Raw genomic sequence first — 25,645 nt, 5'->3', positions numbered from 1 at the left:
GCATACTCCCACACATACAACCGTCAAAATGTCGAAGCCTTTCGATCCCGAGACCGCGGAGAACTTGGACGATGTAAGTTCGTGCTTTGCGCCAGGAAGAAAACTCCCCTGGTGATCTCCATCCTTCGGAAACAAGATCAACAGCTAATCTTCTCGCGTTGTAGATGGAGAAGCAGTTTGCCGTCAAGGGTCCGTTTCCCTCTCACCTTACCGTTCTAGGTAGAACCGTTTATACTTACCCACTTTTACAGCCGTGGAGCACTTGATGACATACTGGGCGATCCTCGAGAAGGTCCGCGGCTCGCAGCTCCGTCTGACCAAGATGGACGATGAGATCTACGAGTCCTTCATGAAGGAGTTCCCGGACTTCGACCCCGCCGAGACGCTGAACGAGGACACGATGAAGAGCAAGGAGGGCAAGGAGAAGTGGCGCAACTGGATGAACCAGTATGAGAAGACCGTCACCGACTTCAACTTCGGAACTATGCTCCGCTCCAACCCTAAATTCGAGTACGACCAGGAGACGACTATCTTCGGTGGGTTTTCTCTTTTTACCACAGCAAGTTTGTTTGCACCGGGGGAATATGTGGGACTAATGTCGCGAAATAGCTATGCGCATGCAGTTTTACGCGATCGAGATCGCCAGGTGAGCACCATCGCGCTCTTAATTAGACAAAATCACAAGTGGAACTAACCAATCATCGATTCGTTAGAAACCGCGCTGGACTCAACGACTGGATCTACGAGAAGGCCCAGAAGGCGAGCTCCTAGATGTGTGCCACGGAGTACTGGAAAAACCTTTCCTTGGCCCTTCTAGAATCGTCGCACGAATGACTGGATCCGTTCCCCAGCTCCCAAGCCTGCATTCGCTGTCGCTTTATGGGATAGCGCAACGACTCGAGTCCATAGTCATCTCACTTGATGGCCGGTTCCTGGTCCAATGGATTGTTCGGTAACGGCCGTAAACGTTGCTTCTGATGACGTTGGCAGAGAGTCTGGTTTCCCTGCGAGAATGGCACCGGATTGGTCTCAAAATTTCCCTTCATTCTCAAAAAGCGAAACATTATGTGTATATACAATGGGTGGATCTTGTTCATTTGAAATGAAGTAATGAATAGACATTTTTTTTTGGGGGTGGCTGGTCCTCAGGGCGAGCGGAGAAACGACAATGGCAACTGTGGATCATTATCTTTTCCTTCCTCAATATAACCGCTTTGGGACATGGAGCGGGATAATAGGTTATCTCAGCCTGCCATGAATGACTCCCCTTTGTTACGCCTCACAAACAGGATGCAGCATAGGCGAGTGTTAGACTTTTTGGGTCCCTCATCTTTCGATATGGATAGATCATCTGCGAAGACCGACCTGTCTGCATTCTTAGTCAAACCATGTATTTCACAGAGTTTATCAAGGCGCCTCGTCGATAGATAAAAGAAAGGACAAAACAGTCAATCAAGGACGGCTTGCAAGGCCGAATCAAACGATGGCCGCGTTTACTCTCCGACCTCCCTCGGGCAGAAATGCGGGCTGGTTGTCTTTGTTCAGCTTCACAACTGGGAAGCATGCGCCGACTCTGATCGGAGGAGTCGTCCTCGCTCTCGTCGCCAGTCTGCCCACACCAGCTTTCTCTATATTGCTGGGCCAGATCTTCAACGAATTCACCTTGTACGGAGGCCAGGAGATCACCAATCACGACCTGAGTCGGACTACGACGAAGTATTGCGTCCGACTGGCGGTCTTGGGAGCAATCAGTTGGATTTGTAACGGATGTTACTATGTCCTGTTTGTTATCTTCGGAGAGTTGCAAGTAGCAAACGCTCGCACCGAGATCTTCGATGGCCTCTTGAAGAGGGATCAAGAATGGTTTGAGACACAGCAGGATGGAACTCGGGTGTACCTGTCAAGTCTCCAGGGGTGCGTTGCTTGATGATTCTTGTTCGGCTCGCCCTGACATGCTGACACTGAAAACTAGCCATATTGATGACCTGCAGAAGGCGACGTCGCAGGCATTCGGGCTTGCCGTGCAATACTTTTTTCGAGCGATCGTATCGTTGATCCTAGCCTTCTATACGTCCTGGAACCTGAGCTTGGTCACTTTGTCTGGGATGCCGGTGCTGTCGGCCATCATCTCATTCCTGTCCTCGAAAATGAATGCGAGCTTCGAAGCGCAGAAGGTCGAGCTTGCGAAGTCGTCGAAGATTGTGGACAGCGCTACCACCTCGATCGATGCTGTCAAGTCCTTCAATGGGCAATTCATCGAGCACCGGAGTTTTGTGGCCAGCATCGACAAAGCAGCCGTGTGCTACTTGAGGCGAGCACGCTTCACCTCTCTGCAGATCGCATTCCTGCGTATGATGTCCTTCGGTATGTTCATTCAAGGTTTCTGGTATGGCAGCTCTCTGGCGACGTCCGGCCAGCTCTCTGCAGGGGAAGTTTTAAGGACCTTCTGGGCCTGCTTGGGAGCAGCACAGTCCTTTGAATTCATCATGCCGCAGGCAGCTGTAATGAAAAAGGGCAAGATCGCTTCCCTTGCCCTGCGAAACGCGTTGAGTGGTCGAGCGGACGGTAAAGCCCCGGGGGTGTTAGACGGGGCCATATGCCCGGATGTCTGCCACGGTGACATTGAAGTGAAAAACGTGTGTAGTATATCACCACTCCCCTTTCATGTTGGGCCACTCGCTAATCCGCCGGTGCTTAAAAGCTTTCTTTCTCATACTCGTCTCAACCAGACAGACTCAGCCTGAACTCGACGAGCTTCTTCTTTCCAGCTGGAGAGACCACGTTCGTCATAGGAAAAAGTGGTTCCGGAAAAAGCACACTTGGACAGCTGCTTGCCCGCTTCTACATGCCGACATCGGGTGAGATTCTTATCGATGGACATCCCATTCAGACGTTGAGTACGAACTGGATTCGCAAAAACGTGACACTCATCGAACAACGGAGCGTGCTGTTCAACGATTCTGTGTTCATGAATATCGCATTTGGAAGCCGAGACCACAGTCGGCTCCGGAAACCTGACATTCAAGGATGCATTGATTTAGCCAGGTTAGAGGGGACTATAGAGGCCATGCCCGAAGGCATCGAAACATGTGTTGGACCCGGTGGGAGTTTTCTTAGTGGAGGTCAAAGGCAGCGGGTTGCGATCGCCAGAGCTCGACTCAGAGATACTCCTATATTGATCATGGACGAACCGACAAGTGCTCTAGATGGCACCAACCGTGTCGAAATCATGAAAGCTATTCGAGAATGGCGACGAGGCAAGACGACGATTATCATCACGCACGAGATGTCCCAGATCCTGGACCGCGACTTTGCATATATTCTCGAGCATGGCTCGGTGGTTCATGCCGGTTATAGACATGAGCTAGAGGAGAACAAACTATTCTTCCCTTCACTAAGTAAGAAAGCTATCGAGCAAGGTGAAGAAGAAGACGCAAGCGAGGCGATGAGCCGGAGCCCATCGCCTGACCCTGGGTCTTGTGATACATCGAAAGCTCGAAGTAGACATTTCTATGACCCAGTGCGAGATGCATATCTCAAGGAGATGCTGTCGACAGACAACGAGCATGCCAGCGGGGTGCGGTCCAGAAGGCAAAGCGTGTTCGGATCCATGCTTCCACTCCATGCGCAGCGGGAATCCATCGACTCAATTGCTATGGAGATGATAGAGCTCAACACGATTCAAGTCAACGGCGCAAAGGCACAGCTCAACCGAATCAGCCGTCACATTGCTGCCAACAACCACCCGCTTGATCGCATTGACGAAATGGTTGCAGATGAGCACCCCGAGCAAGTGACCCGCCTCCTGCCGCAGCAACGCAGGCCTTTACAGAAGATCTTGTTGACCATGATACCAAATTTGACGACTGGACAACGTTGGTTGCTGGCGCTCGGATCTTTCAGCACGCTTCTCCATGCGATGGCGACCCCGGTGTTCTCTTTCTGTTTGTCGCAGCTGCTGCAGACTTTCTACAACGAGAAAAGCCACGCGTCGAGGTGGTCCTTGGCCGTCCTCGGGGTATCACTGGCTGATGGTGTAGTGTCCTTTTTAATGCACTACCTTTTGGATCTATGCGGTCAGGCTTGGGTCGATAGTATACGCAAGATCGGCTTCGCTCGAACCCTCGACCAGCCCCGCAAATGGTTTGACGAAGAAGGGAACAGACCCTCCCAGCTAACAACATGCCTGAACCAAAACGGCGAGGAGATGCGCAATTTGGTTGGGCGTTTTGGTGGATATTTCCTCGTGGCTGCCACCGTTGCTCTGACTGCGATTATCTGGAGCATGGCCCTCTGCTGGAAGTTGACTCTTGTTGTTCTTGCTTGCGGTCCCGTCATTTACGCTATCACCAGAGGCTTTGAGAGAACAACTGGATTGTGGGAGAGACGATCTTCTGGAGCTAGAACCACGACATCGGAGGTCTTCATCGAGACGTTTTCAGAGATCCGCACGGTCAGAAACCTGACGCTAGAGCCGTTCTTTCACAAGAAGCACTTGAAAGCTGCGGCGGTGTGCATGACCATCGGCGTCAAAAAGGCTCTCTACACGGGATCTCTTTTCGGCCTGGTGGATTCTATGATCATGTTTGTCAGTGGTAAGTCACGAGACTGTTGAAGTATCATGCAGCTGGTGCTGACGAATCAAAGCCTTGATATTTTATTATGGGGCGGTGCTGGTATCTTCGTTAGAATTCAGCGTCGAACAACTCATGAGCGTGTTTTCCATGCTTCTATTCGGCATTGGATATGCAAGCGTGGTTCTTTCATGGAGTATGTTCTCATCATCGGCTGTTTTCCACCTGTATAGCATGCACTGACCACTCCAAAGTCCCTCAAATTGGCACGTCGCATGAGATGGCTAACCAGCTCTTGCGCCTTGCTGACCTTCCCAAGGGCAGCTCGCACGAGCACAAGGGAACCCTCAAGGTCCGCCAAGTCGCACCAGTAAAGATGACGGGGCTTAGCTTTCGTTATCCAACCCAATCCAACGCACTGGTGTTGAAAGACGTCTCCATCACCATTACGAGAAACTCATGTACAGCTATTGTTGGGCGTTCCGGATCGGGGAAGTCCACAATAACATCGCTGCTTCTCAATTTATACGATAGTCCGAAGTCAGCCCAAGGGTGGCCCACAATTGCTTTGGGGGGCGTTGACATTCATCAAGTGCACACTCCAACGCTTCGATCTCTCATCTCAATTGTGTCGCAGCAGCCTTCTATCTTTCCGGGGACGATCCAGGAGAACATAACATACGGCCTTGAAGACTCATCCCCACTGCACCAGATTTACCACGTACGCGCTGCCGCACAGGCGGCTGGGATTGACGAGTTCATTTCATCGCTGGCCCAAGGCTATCTCACAGTCATCGGAGACGGTGGCGTGGGATTGTCGGGAGGACAAGCTCAGCGGCTTGTCATCGCACGAGCTCTCATTCGAAAGCCCCAGATCCTTATCCTGGACGAGGCGACATCCAGCCTTGATCCTACTAATGCTAAGATCGTTCGCCAAACGGTGCAGCAGCTAGTCGCCGGGCAACTTGGACTTACTGTGCTCATCGTAACGCATGCAAGAGAAATGATGAAGATTGCGGACAAGATCGTCGTGCTTGAACAAGGCCGTGTGGTTGAAGACGGGTCATTCGAGGAGCTCGCGCGCCGGGATGGCGGGAAACTGAAGGCTTTGATAGAGGACCCCTGCGAGGACGATGAGACCGATGCATACAACAGAGGGGTTGTTGCGGGCTAAAGGCTGCATCGCTGGAGGTGAGGCCTGCGATGACGAAGGAACTGCGCAGTTGTCGACTCTCTCTTTCCCGGAGACTTCCGCTTTGACCGTCATGAGAAGTCACCAAGCTAATATGTACATACTTGTCGCTTCTTCCATCCTCTTTCTTCCAATTAAGATCTTTCTTGATCCAGAGGAGGTATAAGTCTGTAGCCAGACCAAGACCTCTAGAGGGCTGGGGTGGCCGGTAAGACTGGGTTGACGTTGTCGACACCTACCTTACTTAGCTTCTCAACCCAGCAGGTAAACCAGCTGCAGTGTCGGGCGTACAGCGGTGAGGTATAGCTTGTGGGGTATGGCTTGAAACAATCGCGGGGAGGGCTACTCCATACATGACCTGCAATTGGTGGTGACTGCACGATAGGAGGACCTCGTTCACTCAAGCGGGTAGATCTCTATGTCATAGGCTAGTAGACGCACACATGTACTATGAGCGAGTAGTAGAAAGGAGAGTATTCCGTAAGATGGTAATTTGTGTGCTCTTGGGTGTTGACTTCGAGATTCTCCGAGAGTGCAGTGTGCAGTGGCCACCCACCACTTCTGGTAGCAGTAGAGGCCTAGTGGCTTTCCGTAGGTCCCAGGTTAGCTGTTGTGTCAAAAGGTCATAAATTACTGTAGTTAGTCGCGCGTCACATTATTCCAATGATTAAAAACGACCGAAGTTGAGGGAGCCCAGCTCGTGCACGGGAATGGCGTTCCATGGTCACAGCCTCGATGAACCAACCATCAGCCGTTGGCCTTCCAGAAGCGTGGTTGCACCAACTGGACACGACATTCCTCGTATTGGATGGATGAGGGGAAGGGGAAGGGATCGGAGGAGCTTATCGATAGGGAAAAAAGATGACAAGATCTAAAAATGGCATCGCGCCTAAAAGTGGTCCGGGCAGAACAGCCGGACGGAGGAGGTACTGGCTGTAATGGAATTTCGGTCGGTCGTTTCACCATGAGATTGACTTTAATTACTCGAAGGGGAGGAAATGGAGATCATTAATTTAGAAAGTCTGAGGAAGATATGATGAGTATACCCTGAGTATATTTTCTCATTTGGAGGGTGGGTTGAACTAATTTGATTATCAAGGAAGAAATGGATACGAAGGGGAGGAGAGGAGAGGAGAGGGGAAAGCCTTAGTGGAACTTGGAAAGGCCAGCCACTCAACTCCAATCCCGTGTGTCTCGCAGGCCCAGCCACTCACTCTCTCTTCCTACAGCACTCACCTCTAATCTGCACTCGGTGGTGCAGTGGTGTGTCTGTCTGTCTTGTCTTGGACAGATAATCAATCGTCATTCTTTGATACCAGCTAGCCGCTGGTTTGTTCTAGCTACCTAGGTAGACTGCCTCTACCTAAGCTGTCTTCACTCGTTCTCCGACTTTCTCTTTTTCCCTTTCCCTATTTCTCTTTCTTTCCTTCTTTCCCCTCTTTTTTCCCTCCTCACTCTTGTGTAAGCTGTATGGAGGTCACGGATATGCTGACAAGCCATCTCATGTGTATCTTACTCCAACCATCTCTACTATTCCTGAACACCCCTCTAATCTTCTTTTGATCCTTCCGGTATACTTTTTGGATTTCTCGCCTTTTCCATCTGAACACGCATTGGCACCTATCAGCAGCTTCCGCTCCCCGTCTGTATCACCCTATATACAGCCTCACCACATCCGCCAGTTCCGCCACTTTCCCGCTCTAGGCTACCATATCTTTCGAGTTTTCCTCCCGAACCAGACTTGAATCGAATCGCTTATCATCTCTTTCGCACTTCTCGCACTTCTTGTACCTCTGTATGTTTTGAGGCTGAGGCCTTGGGCCTTTTTCTGCGTCGCCCAAGCTTGTCAGCATGTACATTCCAGACGACCTCCGGCATTTTGGCGCCCGTCAGAACGGGCCGGCCAGCGACCCAAACACGGAGAAGAGCAGCGACAATGGCGGGGACCACACTACGAACAAGAAGAACAATATCTTCATTATTGTAAGGCCACTCAATCCTTCCATTCTTTCTCTCCCTTTCATGAACATCACCCGAATTGCCTTGGTGCTGACAGTACATAATCACAATTGCAGTGTGCTGCCTGTATCATTTTCGTCCTGTCATTCATCTTGATGCTCTATTTTGTACTGCGGACCCTTCGCCGAATGGAATGCCGCCCGAAATATATACCCGGAAAGTTCCTTAAGGATCGATGGAATCGATGGAACGTGGGTGTCACGTATGGACAGGTGCCGGATGGATCTTCGACCAACAATTCCGGAAACGCCTCGACTGAAGCACCCCCAGAAGGAGGCTCTGAAATGCACACCACCAATACTGCGGTTCGACGAGAAACTTCAATCCGGTCTATTATCACCCTTCCTCCATATTCTGCGAGTCCCAAACCAACAGAACAGGTCATTGCTCGGGAGGGCGAACGAGAGGGTATGGATGTCGTGGTCGAATTCCCTGAAACTGCCGAGGAGGAGGAAGAGCGCAGAGAAAACTTGATGGAGTCCTTGTACCAGGTTCGCTTGCAACGAAGACAGGAGCTAGCCGAACGGGAGCAGCGGCGACAGGAGCGTCGTGAGGCTCGTGCTCAGGGAGATCATGCCCGCCTTGAACAGCTACGAATGCAGAGTCGGGTGCGCGCACAGAGTCGATCATCTGCCAACGCTAGTAATTCGACCCTTAGCGCGACGCTTGCAGAAAGTCAGGGTCGTGGTCGCGACAGGCGTATTTCCAGTGTTTCATATGCCGAGGTAGGATACGTCCGTCACGACGGATCGCGTGTTCGAGCCTCGTCACCCGATTCAGATCGTCGACCTCTCCTCACAGATGCTACTGGCATGGGCTCCGAAGCTGCCGATCGCTCCTCGGGCTCGATTCTCACCGGCATTCACTCTCGAGGTGAATCATATTCGTCCTTCCAGTCCGGCGCCACCACCATTTCCGAAGCCGACACTCTGACTCAGGTTCGGTCTCACGCGACTTCTACTCACTCTCTTGGGCAGCCTATTCCAGGCCCGGAAGATGGTGGTGACGTCGGCGCCCTCCACATCCCGCCTCCGGATTACGAAGACCTCGACTGGGGAGAGGCTCCTCCTTATCAAAGTCCAATCGCTGAACGAGGCGAACATGCGCCTCAGCTGCGGGAATTGACTCCCTTACCTACAATCCATATCGATGCTGCCAGCCCCATCAGCAATACTCCCACAACACCTACCAATCCTTTGCGAGCAGAAGAGGTTCCGACAAGACATGCACCCGTGGTAGAAAGTCCTGATGTGGACCGTCCACTTGTTGAGCTATTGATGGAGGGTCACTCGGTCACGGATGGCTCGCATACTCGCCCAGCCTCAAACACATAAATGCCCTGTCGACCGCCCGCTGCGTGCCGATAAAGTCTGCATATATTGGAACTGCTAAACCTGATCGTGCCTTGTGACGACTATGACCATTTACGACTTCTAGATTCTTGGCATTTATTCTTTTAATCTCCTTTGGGCACACTGGTTTGTCCTCATCCTCTGCACTTTTGTTAGCCAGCACGGCGTTAAGCTTAGGTGACACCATATTGTTGATTGACTTGTTTCGACACATTGCCTTTGTACATTTACAATCCGGAAGGATAGGAAGCGCTGGCCTTAAGCACCAGGGGCGCGCTTTGCATTTCACATTGTCTGCACATATTACAGGAGGGTGATCTGGGCGGAGTCTTATATTATATTTGTTATTTGTTTGAATATTCAAAACAAATGAACGTGATCACAATAGCAGTGCCTTGTGTTATTCAAAACTACCAGAATTGCCAATAGCGGAAGAAATCGCGGGGAGAGACCATGGCTCGTTGCTGGCCCGGCCGCACCTCGTGGCCGTGGAATTCAAGGCGGTCAGCAGCTCCACTCGAACAAAGTAAACAAACCAAACTGCCGTCCGCCCGTTCCACCCCGAAGCAAGTCAACCCAACCCCCTCGTTTCTTAATTTGTTGTGTCGCATCCACCTTTTACACCTTATGTTGCAGTCAAAAGTGATTACCGTTGTACTCTCATTGTGAGGCGAAAGCACCGTATTTTCACCATCTCAACCCCTCAATTGGAAGAACCTAGGGGTCTTGTCTTTTGTTGTTGCTTCCTGTTTCAGAGCACTAGTGGCTCGCGCTGGCCCGACGCGCTGCCCTCTAAACAATCCCGCACTCATATCACCTAGCCTATACGGTCCAGGTAACAACTATCCTACATCCCCCCTAACCTAGCCCTCCGCACACAATTGTAGGTGAGAGTCAGGTGCTAACGCGACTGCATCGATCACTAGTGTCAACAACGGACTGGATCTCAACCAGGCGCGTAGCTCATAGACGATATGTCGCGCGAAGCCACAACCAACAGCTTCGCGTCCTTTGGCTCAGACTTTGATCCCGAGCACGAAGCTCTCGAGTCCACGAAGGACATCGGAAGAAGCCCACGACTCCCCAACATGCATAGCAGTGCACGGAACCGCCGCGAAATCCAGCAGGATGAAGAGCCAGATTACGCCTTTAACACCTCAACATTTGAGCAATACCTCCCCAACTTTTCCCCAGTCGGCACATCAGAAGAGGAGATGGACCATGACGATGACGATAGCATTTCCATCGAAGCCGGAAGAGGACCCGTAAAGCCTGCACGCCGTTTAGATGACTCAAGAAACTCCTCCATGAGCATCGAGAATAGCATTCGTTCGTCGTCACCTGCTATTAGACTCGACTACCCTACATCGAACACACCACAGAAGTCTGCTCTGCGCAGCGCACCCAAAAGGGCTGCGAGCGAGAGTCTTCGTAAGGATGCCCAGATTCGACGCGCCAGCCAAGCACAAAAGGAGAACCTCGATCCCAAGGCGACCCGAAAAGACCAGCGCCGTACTCTCTCAGACTTTCATGCAAAGGTCCGTGACTCCTACGAAGGATCCTTGCTTGAAGACGAACGGCCGTCGGCAGTGGCCAACAACACGCGTCCGACGCGTTTCGGAAATCCTAACCTCTCCCACCAGATTGCGGACGCTGTTGAGAAGGCTTCGCAGGAGGCCTATGCTCGCGAGATGCGTCGTGGCAAGGCTGCGGCGAGCTCTCGCAGCATGCATAATACGGCTGGCGACACAGCCACCCAACAATCATTCCTCCTACCCGACCTACCGAACTTGTCGGAGCTAGTCTCAGGGGTGTATGAAGATGGTACCCCGGTATATGCACGCCAAAATCGCCCGCGCACTACGCGTTTTGTCTCTCCCCTGCACGATGCCATGGACGTATCTCTAACGCGCGAACATATACCGCTCGATGCGGTCCCTATTCCGGAAGACGAGAAAGCACTCTTTGTTTCGTTGAGACTACTTCAGGACAAGGTGGCTGAGCTTGAGAGAGCCAAGTTCGATGCTGAGAAAAGAGTTGAAGAAATGAGACAGGAGAATGCGTTATTGAAGACAAGCAAGTCTCGTGGAAAAGAGAAGGTTTCTCGCACCAGATCGTATGAGTCTGAGGAAGAAGAGTATAGAAAGGAGCGCTTTGCGCGTGAGAATCAAAGTAAGTCGGATCAACTCACCTTTAGAGACGTAGCTGACAATCGTTCAGAATTAGATGCAGCGAATCTCGCTCTACAAAACAAGCTGGACATGATCGAGAGGAAGGCCGAGATTCAAGAGACGGCCCTCAAACGGTTGAACCGGGAGCGAGACATGGCGGTTTCGCAACTGGGTGTGTCCTATCTTGAGTCACAGGACCTTAAAAATGAGGTTGAAGCTCTTCGTCAAGAGAACGCCGAGCTTAAATCGCAATTGGTGAAGCTCGCATCCGGTTCCAAGGATCAAGACGAGACTTACGAGTCCGAAGAATCATCTGCAACCGAAATAAGCGACGAAGATAGTCAGTTTGATACACAGACGAGCAGAAACATCAGCAGAAGCACTAAAGACCTTACCTCGAAGAGCTCGCGCTCCCGATCCAAGGCCGGTCGTCAGGGGCAGTTAAACACGAAGATCTCTACCCAGGTCGACAAGGAAATAGCTCGCTTAGAAAGAGAACGTGCTGAAGAGGCTCTGTTCTCGCTTGACCTTTCGCAATCAAAAGAGAAATCTAAGTCAAGAGCAGAGAAATCCCGAAGCAAGGCCAGGACTAGCGATGCCGCGTCCAAGAAGCAATCTAACACCGGCAAGCAACGCGTGAAGAGGGTGGTTGTGGAGGAGATCGATGTTAGTGGGCCTGTTGACTCAACTGGTGAGGTCACAAACAATACCAAAAAGTCTTCTGTGGCGGAACAAGACTTGACGCTTCTGAGCTTCGTCGACGTAAGTTCTCCCTCCTATCTGCTGTGTCTGCTTGTAACTTAACCAGAAATTCCAGGAACGTGAAATCGCTCAGCTACGGAAGACCTTGGAGGAGGAACGCCTGGCTCGCAAGAAGCGCCAAGCGACCGCTACCAAGGAGGTGACTGGCAATGAGACTGGGAATACCACCCGCCAGAGCGTGGCAAAGCCCGGACTACCTAGAAAATCATCCCTTAAAGAAAGCAAGGGGCTGCCAGCAAGACCCGCATCAGCAATGGGCGACTTGACCGCCACATCCAAAGCTAGCATAGCTGAAGGAGATAGCAACCTCTCAGTGCCTGTTGAACGTCCCAGACGTCACTCAGACCATGCTGCGACCACTGCTACTCCAAGGCGGCGACGTCGGATGGCCGAGGAGATGACCTCCGCCTTCATCCTACCCGATATCACTCTCAATCCTGCCAGCCTTGTCGATAACCTGACTAAGCTGCCTGAACCCACGCAGCGTGCGCTTGACAATGCCACCCAGCATAATGGCAAGAATTGTACCGTCTGTAAGCGTGTCATGCCTGCTGACTCTTGCGACCACTCGGTCGAGACGGTGAAAGTCCCCAAGCCTGTTCCTGTCTCGGAGCGTATGCCTGCGCCTTCAATTCTCAATGAAGATCATACTATGCGGCCTGCGCAGTCCCCAGAGATTGCCCTAGCGACTGTGCTCAAAGCCTTGGAAGATGAACTGGCACACCTGAAGATACAGCTAGTTGCGTACCAAGGTGCTTACAACAAGCTAGATGCTTCGCTAAGCAAGAGACAACGAAAGTCGCTTGGTGAGAAGATTGAGAAGTTGCTGAAAGACATCGACATGAAAGCTGATCAGATCTACGCCTTGTACGATGTACTCGAGGGACAAAAGCAGGACGGTCGTGAGATGACCGAGCAAGAAATGGAAGTGACTCTTCAATCTATTGGGATTGACACAGGTGCCGGCCCGACAGGCGATTTGACCGCCGCATCCATCAAGTCCTCCCACAAGGCCCCTGAAACGGAATTTGACGATGATGAACTGCCCTGGGAAGGATTTGAGAGCACAATGGAACTCACGGGCCGAAGTGGTGTAAACCATCGCAACTAATCTCAACTACATGATTCCGCTTGCTTTGGGCTTGTGCTCTCTTTCCCTTTCGTGCGAGTTCCGCATTTTTTCGATCCCTCCTTTCCCTCCTTCATCGCATGCCGCTTGCGCACAGTCACTAATTGAGCTGATCCGGGCCCTGACAAAAGACTCGGCGTCTAAGCCCAGAACTTCCAGGAGTCTTGGTGTCTTCGGCAGCTTTTGGACACTTCTGCGTCATGATTTAGAGCTTGCAGTAAAGGGATCTTATCATTTGTTTACAGTTCCGCGGAACTCTCTTTCACTTCTACATGCCGGGAAGGCCTCTAGGGTTGGATTAGGCGTTGCATTGTGTCGGTTGCTTGGTGAATCATTAGCATTGTTTGAATGGATTATTACAAGTGTTTCTGTGGTGGGCTTGGGTTGGATAATCATTGCGTTCCTGTGGTCTCGTGCCTGCTAGCTATACAGAGACCAAAAAGTAATAGTGTCGGCAATAGCGTGCCGAAGAAGCGGTCGGAAATACCCAAAGAGGCACTAGTGGCGATGACAAGCTTTAGGCCGAAGACGGCTCATTCTGTCTATTATTCTTTCTTCGCGCCCACATCACTACTGGAGTTTTGATTTCTTTCCTTGCCACTTACTCTCTTGAATGTAGCCGAGTGTCTTTTCGTTTGACCACGCAAGCCTACCGTAACAAAACATTTTCTCTCCTCTGATGACTTCACCGCAGCTACATCATGATCACCACAACAGTTCCAGCGGCGATGTAGATGTTCCCACGGATGCGACCGAAGTCAGCAAGGCTGCTTATCTCCCCCGAGATCCCTTCTACGAGGGAAGCGAATCTCTGGGTCCAGCTTCTCCTTCTGATCACCACACCTTGGAAGACGAAGCAAGCTACCACACCGCTATCCACGATGACAGTTCTGTGCAGACTCGGATCCTTGCACCCCCGGCAGAAATCATCCCTGCCCGACGCTTATCTATAGACATCGCCAATAGCAGTGATGGCGACAGCAGCGACGATGCCAGTGATGACGACGACAGCGAAGGGCCTACAGGCCCTTCGAGCGAAAAGCCTGTGACATGGGCCTCGCTGCCCAACAAAGGTCAACTTGCGATCTTGACTTTCGCGCGACTGTCGGAACCTCTGACGCAAACCTCCCTCCAGGCGTACATGTTCTACCAGCTCAAATCCTTTGACCCTTCCCTGCCAGACTCGACCATCTCTGCTCAGGCGGGTGTGCTGCAGGGCAGTTTCACCGCCGCGCAGTTCCTTACGGCAGTCTGGTGGGGTCGCCTGGCTGATGCGGACTGGATGGGACGGAAGAGAGTGCTTCTGATCGGGCTCTTCGGGACATGCATTTCATGTCTGGGTTTCGGGTTTTCGCGCTCATTCGCGGCCGCTGTGGTGTTCCGCACGCTCGGAGGATGTCTGAACAGCAACGTCGGGGTGATGCGGACCATGATTTCTGAGATTATTGAAGAGAAGAAGTAAGTTGGCGTGGTAAACGGCGCTTGCGGGCGGGCGCGCGTCGTTTCCTTATTTGGACAGAAGGGTGGCTTGAGCTAACGTGCTTAGATATCAATCTCGCGCCTTTCTCCTACTTCCAATGTGCTTCAATATCGGGGTGATCATCGGTCCGGTCCTGGGTGGTGCACTGGCGGATCCGCTGAATAGCTACCCTGAATTCTTCGGCCCCGGGACATTCTTTGGTGGTACCGACGGAGTTCATTGGATGAGACGCTGGCCATATGCGCTGCCCAACTTGCTCAGTGCGATCTATATCTTTGCCTCGTTCTGGGCTGTGTTCTTGGGTCTCAATGAGACCCATGAAATTGCGCGCTACCGAGACGACTGGGGTCGGAAGCTGGGACGCATTATTACGAAGTTCTTTTCGCGCCGCCGAAGTCGCTATTATCGTCGGCTCAGAACCCATCCGGACAATGAATCTATTTACATTGATGGCAGCGTGACCAGCATGTCCGCTCCTCCCAGCCCTATTCGTTCCCGTGCTCGGCCGCGCCCCAAACGCCCGAGCTTCTGGCAGATCTGGACTCCAAACGTTCTTTTGACTTTGCTGGTTCAATTCCTTCTGGCTTTCCATACCAGCGCATTCAATTCGATGACGTTCACTTTCCTGCCAACTCCACGAGCCCCAGAGGGTAATCGGAAGGGCTTCTTCCGTTTTAGTGGTGGTTTGGGATTGCCGTCCTCTCGAGTCGGCATGGCAACGGCTATCATTGGGATCATTGGTCTGCCGTTGCAGATCTTCATCTACCCCCGCGTGCAAGGTTACCTGGGAACTCTGACCTCCTTCCGAACCTTTCTACCGTTTTCACCACTGGCATATGCGTTGATGCCTTTCCTTCTCGTGCTTCCACGGGTGGCCTGGATGGTTTGGCCTGCGTTCACGCTTGTTGTGGGTCTACAAGTTGTTTCGAGGACGTTCGCTCTTCCCGCGGCTGTCATCCTTGTGAACAACTGCGTCACCGACGCCTCTGTCCTTGGAACAATTCACGGGGTCGCGCAGAGTATCTCCAGCGGGGCCCGCACCTTGGGCCCCATGATTGGAGGCTGGGGCTTAGGACTGGGACTGGAGCATAACTTTGTCGGCGGGATTTGGTGGGCCCTGGCCCTAGAGGCATTGATCGGCTGGTTCGCCCTGTTCATGATCTACGAGGGTAAAGGGATTGAGAGGAAGAAGGTGTTAGAGGAAGAAGAGGAGGAGCAGGATGGATTTGATGAACGTCGCTAAATACGGTTCGCCTTACTAGATGGACTAGAACTATTAGACTATATATGTGCATGGGATACATACACGATTACTACGCGACATGGGCATTATGGGTTCATTGATGAGAGTTAGCACGAGTCTTATGAGAAATGTCCTGAGATGATTGAATGAAACTTATTCATTGATGAATTGTGGCATATTTGTTTCATAGCTGTCATACATTTTGTTATTTTAAAGGATAGAGGGAACTCCGAACCCTTTAAGGTTACCACCAAAAACGCCGTCTTAATCGGGATCTTCTTCCGCCCGCGTCCTCCCAAGCCCAGTCCATCAATCCGCCCCCATCTCCACTTTCAAACCCGACTGACCAGCAGCGACCAGCAGCCTCAACGAGCAAGCGTCGCAGGCGTAATGAACGCCTTGATTGCCTGCGCAACATTCCCCTCGTGGGCCTTCAACAGCTCCGTGGCCCTGAGCTTATTCAAATCCAACTGATCCACCTGCAAGGCACCGAGCGTTTGACACACATTAGCCCAGCGCGCCTTATTCAACGGGTTCCAATATCCAAGAGCATCCCCAAAAGATAGCGGGCTTGAGGACTGCAGAGCAGAATACCTACCAGAAGATTGACATCGTCGGTGCTGACCTTGACGGCCTTCTTCTTCACCAGCTCCCCTCCCTCCTTACTCTGCTGCGTCGTCCCCGCCCGCTTCTTGCCCGCAGGGTGACCGGCTGCAATCTCGAGACGGCTCATGGCCTTGCCCAGGGCCTCCTGGTCAGCGGACGAGGGTAGCCTGGTCGGGGAGTCGGTGGCGGCGATCTCGTTGGTATGGAGGGAGGAGAGGGCGGCGGCGGCTTTGCGGTCCTCGGCGTTGGCGGGGAGCGGTTGCTCGGCGGCGTCGGGGTCGGCGTGCGCTGAGGGGATGGAGTCGGACATGATTGATTGGTTGGCTAGTTAGTTGGGTTACTTCTTGTTGTTTATTAAGATTGGTGTATAATCGAGTAATGGTTGATCCTCAGATACTTAGTGGTTATACAAGAGCACCTGTTGCATGACGTACAGTACCGAGAGACAAACAGACAAACAGACAAACAGACAAACAGACCATCATTCCGGCAGAACAATCAACCTAACAGTCCGGATCTAAACCACTAACAGCCTAGTGCCGGGGAATAATGACTCAGGCCGGGAATAGCCGTGCGTTCCTCATCTTCCAGAAAGTAGCATGAATCATCCCATTTCAGGCCTGGTGCAACTTCGACTTGTTCTTGCTTTCTTTTTTTTTTCCTCCCCATTCCTCTCTCTCTCTACCCCTTAATTCCCTTTCTTCGTCTCTCTACTCCTCAATCAGTCAGATTCGAAAGAGAATCCCCATTCTTTCCCCCCGTTTCTTCTCATACGAGTTGGTGGTTCCCGTACTCATCGAAACGTCACAAAGAAGGGTCCAATCCACTCCGGAATTATCTCCACACTTTTTTTCTGGCCTTGTCCGCTGTCATTCCAAGTTCTTTTAGCCGTCGATCATTGCTAGAATCATACCTATCATACCTGCGTACAGCGTCTTCCTCCCTTCTTCTTCTCGACCTCCTCACAGCTTCCCAACTACCCCGCCAGATCTATATATCTCAAGATCCAAAATCATGGAGACCTGGTCTCCCTCGTGTATGTTCTGTCTCTGACAGCGAGAGCAACATTCCAAATGTCCAGTTTACAAGAAAAGTTGCTAACACTGTCCGGCTCTTAGCGTGGACGTCCAAGCCCGCCAAACAATGCGTTGCGTACGAGGACACAAAGGCGACTGAGGCAGCTCTCGAGAAGCTACGGAAACTTCCGCCGTTGGTCACCACACAAGAGGTGTGTTTTTCTGTGTAACTGATGCCTTGTACCGGCAATTTTGAGGTCTTCTCTGTGCATGTGTTTAACTGATCGCAAATTTTGGCATAGGTTGCGAACCTAAAGAAGAGCTTGCGCAATGTCGCCCTGGGGAAGGCATTTGTGCTCCAGGGAGGTGGGTTTCTAACTTTGTTCCTTGACGTGAAACAGAATACTAACAGTAATTAGGTGACTGCGCCGAGCTGTTTGATTACTGTAACCAGGAGATGATTGAGGCGAAAGTGAAGCTGCTTCTGCAGATGAGTCTGGTATTGATTTGGGGTAAGTCGGTTAGATCCCCGCCAATGGAATGGTGATGATGCTCATGCATGTCTTCCAGGAGCGAATAAGCCTGTGGTGCGCATTGCTCGGATTGCAGGGCAGTTTGCAAAGTACGTTTGTCTCACGTCCTGTCCTGCCAACCGTAGGTCTAATGCACTAATTCGTGAGCCATCAGGCCTCGCTCCAGCCCCATGGAAACGATCAACGGGGTCGAGATGCCCTCCTTCCGAGGCGACAACATCAATGGCTTCGAAGCGACGCCCGAATCGCGCAAACCGGACCCCTCGCGCTTGGTGTCGGCGTACTTCCACTCCGCCGCGACGCTGAACTACTTGCGCGCCTCCCTCTCCTCCGGCCTCGCGGACCTGCACTCCCCGCTTGACTGGGGTCTGGGCCATGTCATCACCCCCGCCATCAAGGAGAAATACGAGCGCATCGTGTCGCGGGTCAAGGACGCCCTTCGCTTCATGCAGACTGTCGGCATCGACACCGACCGCGGCGTCGAGACCGTCGACGTTTACACCAGCCACGAGGGCTTGCTCCTCGAATACGAAACCAGTCTCACCCGTCTGCTCCGCAATCCCCTACCCCCCAATTCCGCCCCTGCTTTCTCCATGTTCTCCCCCCCTTCGTTTTCCCAGCCACCACCATCCGCCGTGGACCCGACGATAAGCACGACGACGGCACCGGCAACGGCAACAAGCATAACCCCCCAAACCTCACTCCTCCCCTCGAAATCCTTCTACGCGACGTCCGCGCACTTCCTCTGGATCGGCGACCGCACGCGCCAACTTGACGGCGCGCACGTCGAGTTCTTCCGCGGCCTCGCCAACCCGATCGGCATCAAGATCGGGCCCAGCATGACCCCGGAGGAATTGACGCAGCTGCTGGATGTCGTCAACCCTACGCGCGAGATCGGCAAGGTGACCCTGATCTCGCGTTACGGCGCCTCCAAGATCGCCGCCCACCTGCCGGGCCACATCGAGGCCGTTCAGCGCGCCGGCCACCTCCCCGTGTGGCAGTGCGACCCCATGCACGGCAACACCCAGAGCACGCCCACCGGTGTCAAGACCCGCCACTTCAGCGACATCCTTTCCGAACTGCGCCAAGCCCTCGAGATCCACCGCGCCCACGGCTCCTTCCTCGGTGGCATGCACCTCGAGCTCACTGGCGAGGCCGTCACCGAGTGTGTCGGCGGCGCCGGCGGCTTGACCGAGGAAGGGCTCGGCGAGCGCTACACCACCTTCTGCGACCCGCGGCTGAATGAGAAGCAGGCCCTCGAGCTGGCCTTCTTGGTCGCCGGGTTCTACCGCGAGATGGATGAGTCGGAGCGCGGGAGGATGAACTCCATTTGATTTGTTGTCTGGAGCCTGTAGACTAGGAATGAGAGAGGGTGGGTAGTATATCTTCACCACGGTTCCATGTTAGTCTAGGACATGTTCCATCTTGGGAGGGATCCAATGTTGAGAACGGGTCTATCGATTCTATGAACCTCTTTTGGAGACGGACAACTCCAGTTTTGACCAAATATTTTGATTTTTATGATCAGCGACAAAGTGATTAGGGCGGTATACGAAAGGAACCATTCAGTCTTCAAGAGAGAAAAGAGAAGTAAGAATGTTAATTTTATTATATTCAAGAATATGAGATATCCACATCGACCCAAAACCAGTTACAACAAGAAAAAAGCAAACCATTCTGCAAATAGGGGGGGGGGGGTAATGTAGGTGTCCCTATACACAAGATAGACCAGAGAGGAAAAACGAAACCAGACCCAGTCAACTGATAGCAAACAAGGAATCGAAAGTCAGCTCCCAAATACGACCGACCGTACCCAACATAACAACAAGAATGAAGGAAAAAGGACGCAAGATCACTCCACGAGGGGACTGCCAACCCGGGGTTTGTAGGCCATGCTCTTGCGGCGCGCGGCCTCGAGCTTCGAGCGCAGCTTCTGGTTCGGCTCGCGCACGGGGCCCGGGGTGGTGAAGAGACCCTGGCGGGTCTGCTTGGGCGGACAGGTCTGCTGGACGAGCTTCGTGCGCTGGGAGAGGTAGAACGGGGTGGCGGGGGACATGCCGATGGCGTCCATGTCGAAGGTGTAGGCGGAGGAGCCGGGGGTCTGGGGCGTGTGGCAGTACCGCTGGTCGGGTTCGGTGTGGCCCACCGTGTAGTCGATCTGTTCGGGCGGCGTAGCCGTAGAGCCTGACTCCTCCTGCTCCAGCTCCTCCCGGGAAGAGAGAGGCGGCGTGCTGTGGTCCCTGGCGAAGCTCTCCATGGTGTCTCGGCTGATGGCGCCGGAGCGGCGGCGATCCAGGGCGGGGGCGGTTGCGGTGGCCCGGACCAGCGTGCCGTTGACGTTGCTCAGCGCGCGCGGTTCCATGCTCTTGCGGCGTTTGGCGCCGCCGCGGGGGATGATGGAGCTGTCGACGGCGTAGGAGGTTTCGTCGAGCCATTTGTTCTCCCGCTCGCAGTCGAGAACCCAACCGACACCAACACACTTGACCAGGCCCCGCGCGTGGCGCACCTTCTCCAGCGTCCGAGCACTTCCATCCTTGAAGACCACATGGGTGACGCCCACCTTACCCTCCTTGGGTTCCAGCCCTTCCTCCGGGGCCAGGCTCGCGCGAGGGTTCCAGCACCAGTTCTTGATGCATCGGGCTCCCATTTGTTGAAGCAGTTCGATGAAAATACCACTAGCATCTTCGCCCTCCGTGGTGTGCACATCCACATAAACAACAGCTCCTTGCAAGGCTAGCTTAGGCGCCGGTGCGCTCATGCTCCTTCTCGGCGCCTTTGCACTCTTGGTCGGGCTTGGTGATTGCGGAGGGCGCTTGGCAGGAGTCGATCTCTCATTCTTAGGCTCGGCGGGTTGTGTCACCGGGGCGACTGGCCTGGTCATTGAGACTCTCTGAAGTCTCGGTGATTTCCGAGGCAACAACGGTGGGTCAGTTTGCTGGGTAGGAGCGAAGGTCGAAGTGCGGATTCTGGTGGAAGCACGAATAGGCGAAGCACCGGAAAGCGAGAGACCTCTCTTGCGTGAAATTTTCAGCGGCGAAATTTGACCTTCAGGTTTGAGAGGCACCTTGGAAACAGTGTGTACTGTTTGCATCTGAGGAATTCGGTTCTTGACAGGGGTGAAAAGAGGAATGTTGGAAAAGACCTCATTCTCCTTGTTATCATCAAAGGCGTCAATTGCAGGAACCGGGCTCTTCGACGCAGAGGTGATCTCCATCACTAATTCCTCGCCGGGGGCCTCCTCGGTATAGTTGCTAAGAGTAGCCTCAGCCTCTGTTCCATTTGGCATGTCAACCAAAGGGTCTTCCCTCTCCTGGATATTTTCAGAGGAATAGGCCTCTAGTTGGGAGTCCTGACTTGGGTCCTCATAGATCTGAGGGTCGTCAACTTCCTCAGTGACCGGCTCTTCAGTCTGAGCAACAATAGTCTCTTCCGTTTGAGATCGCTGGTTAAAATCTTCGAAGATTTGAGTACCATCGACAACTCCTGTAGATTGCTCAGTGAATTCAGCAGGCTCGGTAGTTTCTGTGTTGTTGGTCTCTAATGGACGAGAGCTCTGGCTAAGGCCTTCGTAGATCTCCGACTCGTCCTCTTCAGACATCAGCTCAGCATCCTCAGTAGTGCCAGGCTCTTCTAAGGCAGGGGTCTCGCTGAAGTCTTCGTGATCCTCGGGACCCTCAACAACCTCTGTGACTTGTTCGGCAGTATCTGTAGACTCTAAAGCCTCAGCAGCCTCAGTCTCTTCTGCCTGTAAGTCGTGGCTGTGATCTTCGTCATTTTGAGGATCGACGTTCTCGTCAGCAGCCCCAGCCTCTTCTGCCCGTGAGTCGTGCTCGGCAGTTTCTGTAGACTCTACAGCCTCAGCAGCCTCAGTCTCTTCTGCCTGTAAGTCGTGGCTGTAATCTTCGTCATTTTGAGGATCGACGTTCTCGTCAGCAGCTTCTGGCTCAACCTCCGTAGTCTCATTTGCGTCAATCTCCTCCGAATGCACGCTTTGGCCAACAACCTTGTCAATCTGAGGACCCTCGTCCTCAGAAATTTCAGCATCGGCATCAGCCGCTTCCGACTGCGCAGGCTCCTCCGAAGCCTCTTCCGCTTGGCTGTCGATTTGAGGATATGTGACCTCTACCGGGGTGGGCAATACGTTGCTGGATGACCTGCGGCTGCCACCCAGAGAGAATATACCTTTGCGTGGGCGTTGCGAACGCCGAGGCTGGAATCGCGCGGGGCTGCTGGCCTCCCATTGGCTGAATTGCTGCGCCAGAGGTGTGAAACGCGGAGCGTTGTCAAAGATCGAACGCTTTATAGACCGTCTGAGAAGTGGTGTGCCGGAATTGGAGTCGACGAAGGGGTCTTGATTGCCACTGGTGTCTACCGTGAAGCCCTGTCGAATCGGGCTTGGGCTGTCAGCGGTAGACTCGAAGCTCATATTCCGCCGTACAGGGCTGTCTGGTAAAACGCGGACTGGTGAGATGTTCTTCATTGCTCTGTAGTAGGCTTCACGAATTGGACTCCAAGGATTTTCTGGCTCTTCAACCTCGTATGGCAAGATGGGGACACGGCTGCGCGGAATGATCTCTGTTGGTTCAGCAACAACAATGGTGGGCTCATTTTCTTCGAAGACGCAATCGTCAATGATGTCTTCTTGCTGATCACGGGATAAATCGTCCTCCGCAGCGTCAACGTCATCATCGGTCTCCATCATGTCAGGGTCGTCCTCCGTATCCGAAGAGTCAAGACGCTGATTCGCCTGTTCAGGTAGTGTGGGTTCATCGACAAAGACATCGTCAAGGTCCTTGGCTACGCCGTTTCGGATGTTGGGGATGGGCGTGTGTTGTTCCTCCGCAATCGAGTGGTCGACCTCTTCTAAAACTGAATTGGGTGTTGCCGCGCGTTCCTGGCCAATTGCATTCTGATGGCTGTTTTCAGCATCAGATACTGTCTCGGGCATATCTTGGTCCAGATTGACACGGTCATCATCCTGTTCCTGATTGTCCCCATCAGAAGCATCGTCCAGTGTTGCGTCCACTGAAATTTCGCGAATAACGGGACCATCTTTATGCTCTTTTGCACCGTCCTCAGACTCCACAGCAACCTGCAGATCATCCCTTTCCTTGTCAGCTTGATGTTGAGACTCGGGGATAGCCTCAACAACAGGCTCTCCTAGGGAGTCCTCGTTCGACTCCTCAACATTCTCATCGTCGACATCCTCAATGGGCTCCGCATTTGGGTTCTCTTCGGACTCTTCAGCTGCATCCTGAGTCACTTCCTCGCCAGTCTCTTCCATAGGCACATCCGCATGCTCAGGGGCAGGATCGACCTCTTCCATATCGTCAATGTCAGATTCCTCTGCCATGCTTCCAGCATCTTCTTCCATGGCCTGATCCTCAGTTTGATCACCATCCTCGACGTTTTCTTCGACGACTTCGGCGACGTCTTCAGCAACTGTGCTAGCATCATCCTCGACGTACTCGACAGACTCCCCAGAATCGTGTTCTGTGGTATCTCCATTCACCGCACTGTTCTCATAGTGGCGTGCTAGCGAAGGCGAATGAGGCGGAGTTGTGCTGACAGGGTCGATGTCGTCATTCTCCTCAGACGCCACATCCTGAGTCGTTTCATCCTCCTCATCGGCCTGAGTCTCTACCCTGGTGGTTTTCATGAGTCGGAGAGGGGATTCCTCAAGGTGAGAATCATCAAAAGTATCGTTGTCTCCCGGTTCTTCTTCGTTGTCATTCTCGTGCTCGGACTCTTCAGGTACTGGGCTCTTCATGACGGACAAAGAAGCTTTGAACGGAGTGGCGACCTTCTTCGCGGGACTTTGAAGGAGGGACGTGCTATGTCTCAAGGGAGTGGCGGAAGGCTCTGGTTGAGATTGAGACATGAAGGACGCGCCAAACAGACCTTTTCTGGGCGACGATTTCAGGGGTGAGTTGAGTCCCGGTGTGAAGTTTGGTTGAGACACCGATCCGGTACTGGTGCCAAAAAGATTGCCGCGTCGAGGGGTTTCCAGGGAGGCTTTCTTCGGAGACAGCCTGAGCGGAGAGTTGAGGGTGGGCGACAACGTGGGTTGCGACAAGGGCTTAATGTCACTGCGGAGAGTCAGACCACCACCTCGTCTGGGTGTTTCTCTCATTGTGAAATTGAATGGCGAAGGGGGCGGTCGGCGGGCGGGGCTCGACAGGAGAAGGTTATTATCGTTGAAGTCGACCGAACGTCGAGGGCCGGGCAATGGGTCGCCATTTTCATCGAGGGACTTGCGGAAGTGTCGTCCAGTAAGATTGATCTTCTTGACTGGGGAGCTGGGTCCGGTATTTTCTGATCCGTGTTTGGGAGGCGATTGAAGGATTGCTTTCATCTGTTCTTTGTCCGCACTCAACTCGTCGTCTTCGCCATCCGAGCTGGCGTAGGAAGAAAGCCCCTTGGCGACCTGCGTCGCCTTCTTCGGCGACAGCGGCTTTGACGAGTCGTCCTTCTTCGCTGCCGCAGGCTTGCGGCCCCTACCGGAGGTGGCCGCGGGTTTCCGCACCGGCTTGGACGCAAGACCTCCCTGGCGCCCTGAGACGGCGGCGGCGCCCCTTCTCCTGCCAGCCGGCGGAGGAGACGGCTCGTTCAATTCATCCGCATCCGTATCCGTGGGATCCTGGAACGTGACTTTCTTCTTCTTGGCCGGTCCGCGCAGCATGTTCGACCTCACGGAGGAAGAGTGGGTGGTGATGTACAGTTGCCTCGGGGCCTCTTGCGACGAGGAGAAGTCGATATCCGTGAACCCTTTGGCGTTCAATCGCGTATTTTCCTTCAATTCGTCGACCACCTTCAGCTTCGCAGCCGCAGTCCCCTTCGGTCGACCTCGGGTCTTGGGCGCAGCAGCAGCAGCAGCCTTGTCCGCCTCCTTGGCGTCGGCAGCGGCGGTGGCGGGCTTCGCCTTCGGTCTCCCAGCGCGCTTCTTCGGTACCGTTTCCGACTGAGCCAGCTCGTCGTCGTTGTCACTGTCCGATTCCGCCGCCGCCGGCGTCGCAACCACCGGGGTCTTTCGCGTGCGCGGAGCTACGGCACTGGCCCCCGCCTTCGCTGCGGGCGGCCTCCCTTTAGGCTTCGACGTGGCCGTTCCATTCCTCCTACGACTCCCGGCAAACATATCGATCTCATCGTCCGTCGTCGCGTCCGAATCCTCCTCCTTGACGGGTCGCTTGGCGGTGGCGGTGGTCGTCGTTGTGACTGACGCGGTCCGGACGCCTCGCTTCCGGGCTTCCGTGGCGGAGCTAGGTGCTTTGGCCTTGGTGGTCTTCGGCGCGGTTCTGCTGCTGGCCGTCGTCGTCGTCGCGGTCGTGGTTGTCGTTCCCTTGGTGCGGGTGCGCGTTGCCCGCTTGGGCGGGGACTGTGGGATGATTGCTGCGCGAGCCATGCTGTCTGTTATTCGCGCCTTCACGCGTCGAAGATCCGAAGGGGTTGAGGTCGGTGGTTGTTGGTTCCTCCCACTCACTCTGTTGCTGTTTTTTCCGTCAAATGTGTCGCGCGCGGGGAGGGAGGGAGCCGGGTTAGTGTCGACGAATTCACTCTGCTCTCATTGT

At 53.4% G+C, this 25,645-nt stretch overlaps 8 protein-coding genes across 8 annotated transcripts; 6 read left to right on the top strand and 2 right to left on the bottom strand.

Moving 5' to 3' along the window:
- Positions 1-28: 28 nt before the first annotated feature.
- Positions 29-771, top strand: ASPACDRAFT_39556 (polysaccharide biosynthesis domain-containing protein; the record flags this gene model as incomplete). Its single annotated transcript, XM_020200611.1, has 5 exons — positions 29-73; positions 165-189; positions 252-536; positions 610-646; positions 714-771. 5 exons carry the CDS (start codon positions 29-31, stop codon positions 769-771), a joined length of 450 nt encoding a protein of 149 aa, XP_020060280.1.
- Positions 772-1,483: 712 nt separating this feature from the next.
- Positions 1,484-5,748, top strand: ASPACDRAFT_49953 (ABC transporter ATP-binding protein; the record flags this gene model as incomplete). The annotated part of the gene is made up of 6 exons (XM_020202303.1): positions 1,484-1,914; positions 1,973-2,636; positions 2,702-3,479; positions 3,777-4,595; positions 4,648-4,770; positions 4,829-5,748. 6 exons carry the CDS (start codon positions 1,484-1,486, stop codon positions 5,746-5,748), a joined length of 3,735 nt encoding a protein of 1,244 aa, XP_020060279.1.
- A 1,738-nt stretch (positions 5,749-7,486) lies between these two features.
- ASPACDRAFT_75456 (uncharacterized protein) lies at positions 7,487-9,529 on the top strand. The gene is made up of 2 exons (XM_020204460.1): positions 7,487-7,749; positions 7,842-9,529. The coding sequence occupies exons 1-2, from the start codon at positions 7,618-7,620 to the stop codon at positions 9,117-9,119; spliced, it is 1,410 nt and encodes a 469-aa protein (XP_020060278.1). The 5' UTR covers positions 7,487-7,617; the 3' UTR covers positions 9,120-9,529.
- Positions 9,530-10,111: 582 nt separating this feature from the next.
- ASPACDRAFT_22862 (uncharacterized protein) lies at positions 10,112-13,181 on the top strand (the record flags this gene model as incomplete). Its single annotated transcript, XM_020199155.1, has 3 exons — positions 10,112-11,309; positions 11,358-12,070; positions 12,126-13,181. The coding sequence occupies 3 exons, from the start codon at positions 10,112-10,114 to the stop codon at positions 13,179-13,181; spliced, it is 2,967 nt and encodes a 988-aa protein (XP_020060277.1).
- A 982-nt stretch (positions 13,182-14,163) lies between these two features.
- On the top strand, positions 14,164-15,871 carry ASPACDRAFT_13041 (putative MFS multidrug transporter; the record flags this gene model as incomplete). The annotated part of the gene is made up of 2 exons (XM_020197121.1): positions 14,164-14,657; positions 14,746-15,871. Coding segments are annotated over 2 exons (1,620 nt in total), but the record flags the coding sequence as incomplete, so codon positions are not given.
- A 223-nt stretch (positions 15,872-16,094) lies between these two features.
- ASPACDRAFT_75454 (huntingtin-interacting protein K) lies at positions 16,095-16,866 on the bottom strand. Its single transcript, XM_020204459.1, has 2 exons — positions 16,521-16,866; positions 16,095-16,401 (listed from the first exon to the last, which is right to left on the bottom strand). The coding sequence occupies exons 1-2, from the start codon at positions 16,836-16,838 to the stop codon at positions 16,288-16,290; spliced, it is 432 nt and encodes a 143-aa protein (XP_020060275.1). The 5' UTR covers positions 16,839-16,866; the 3' UTR covers positions 16,095-16,287.
- Positions 16,867-17,140: 274 nt separating this feature from the next.
- Positions 17,141-19,723, top strand: ASPACDRAFT_1852854 (3-deoxy-7-phosphoheptulonate synthase class II). The gene is made up of 6 exons (XM_020197272.1): positions 17,141-17,564; positions 17,647-17,756; positions 17,847-17,910; positions 17,964-18,056; positions 18,115-18,166; positions 18,232-19,723. The coding sequence occupies exons 1-6, from the start codon at positions 17,543-17,545 to the stop codon at positions 19,409-19,411; spliced, it is 1,521 nt and encodes a 506-aa protein (XP_020060274.1). The 5' UTR covers positions 17,141-17,542; the 3' UTR covers positions 19,412-19,723.
- Positions 19,724-19,773: 50 nt separating this feature from the next.
- Positions 19,774-25,547, bottom strand: ASPACDRAFT_75452 (uncharacterized protein). Its single transcript, XM_020204458.1, has one exon. It carries the CDS (start codon positions 25,477-25,479, stop codon positions 19,930-19,932), a length of 5,550 nt encoding a protein of 1,849 aa, XP_020060273.1. The 5' UTR covers positions 25,480-25,547; the 3' UTR covers positions 19,774-19,929.
- Between the last annotated feature and the right edge of the window lie 98 nt (positions 25,548-25,645).

The sequence above is a fragment of the Aspergillus aculeatus genome (genome assembly GCF_001890905.1).
Source record: "Aspergillus aculeatus ATCC 16872 unplaced genomic scaffold ASPACscaffold_2, whole genome shotgun sequence".
NCBI lineage: Eukaryota > Fungi > Ascomycota > Eurotiomycetes > Eurotiales > Aspergillaceae > Aspergillus > Aspergillus aculeatus.
The sequence above is the reverse complement of the archived record's forward strand: the minus strand, read 5'-3'. Positions and strand labels throughout refer to the sequence as shown.

Excerpts from the sequence above, each read along its gene's own strand:
- ASPACDRAFT_75456 (XM_020204460.1), top strand. The coding sequence starts at position 7,618 with ATGTACATTCCAGACGACCTCCGGCATTTTGGCGCCCGTCAGAACGGG. Across the intron at positions 7,750-7,841 it reads AGAACAATATCTTCATTATT|TGTGCTGCCTGTATCATTTT; the intron begins GTAAGGCCACTC and ends TCACAATTGCAG.
- ASPACDRAFT_75454 (XM_020204459.1), bottom strand. The coding sequence starts at position 16,838 with ATGTCCGACTCCATCCCCTCAGCGCACGCCGACCCCGACGCCGCCGAG. Across the intron at positions 16,402-16,520 it reads CCGACGATGTCAATCTTCTG|GTGGATCAGTTGGATTTGAA; the intron begins GTAGGTATTCTG and ends GGTGCCTTGCAG.
- ASPACDRAFT_1852854 (XM_020197272.1), top strand. The coding sequence starts at position 17,543 with ATGGAGACCTGGTCTCCCTCGT. Across the intron at positions 18,057-18,114 it reads GAGTCTGGTATTGATTTGGG|GAGCGAATAAGCCTGTGGTG; the intron begins GTAAGTCGGTTA and ends CATGTCTTCCAG. Across the intron at positions 18,167-18,231 it reads ATTGCAGGGCAGTTTGCAAA|GCCTCGCTCCAGCCCCATGG; the intron begins GTACGTTTGTCT and ends GTGAGCCATCAG.
- ASPACDRAFT_75452 (XM_020204458.1), bottom strand. The coding sequence starts at position 25,479 with ATGGCTCGCGCAGCAATCATCCCACAGTCCCCGCCCAAGCGGGCAACG.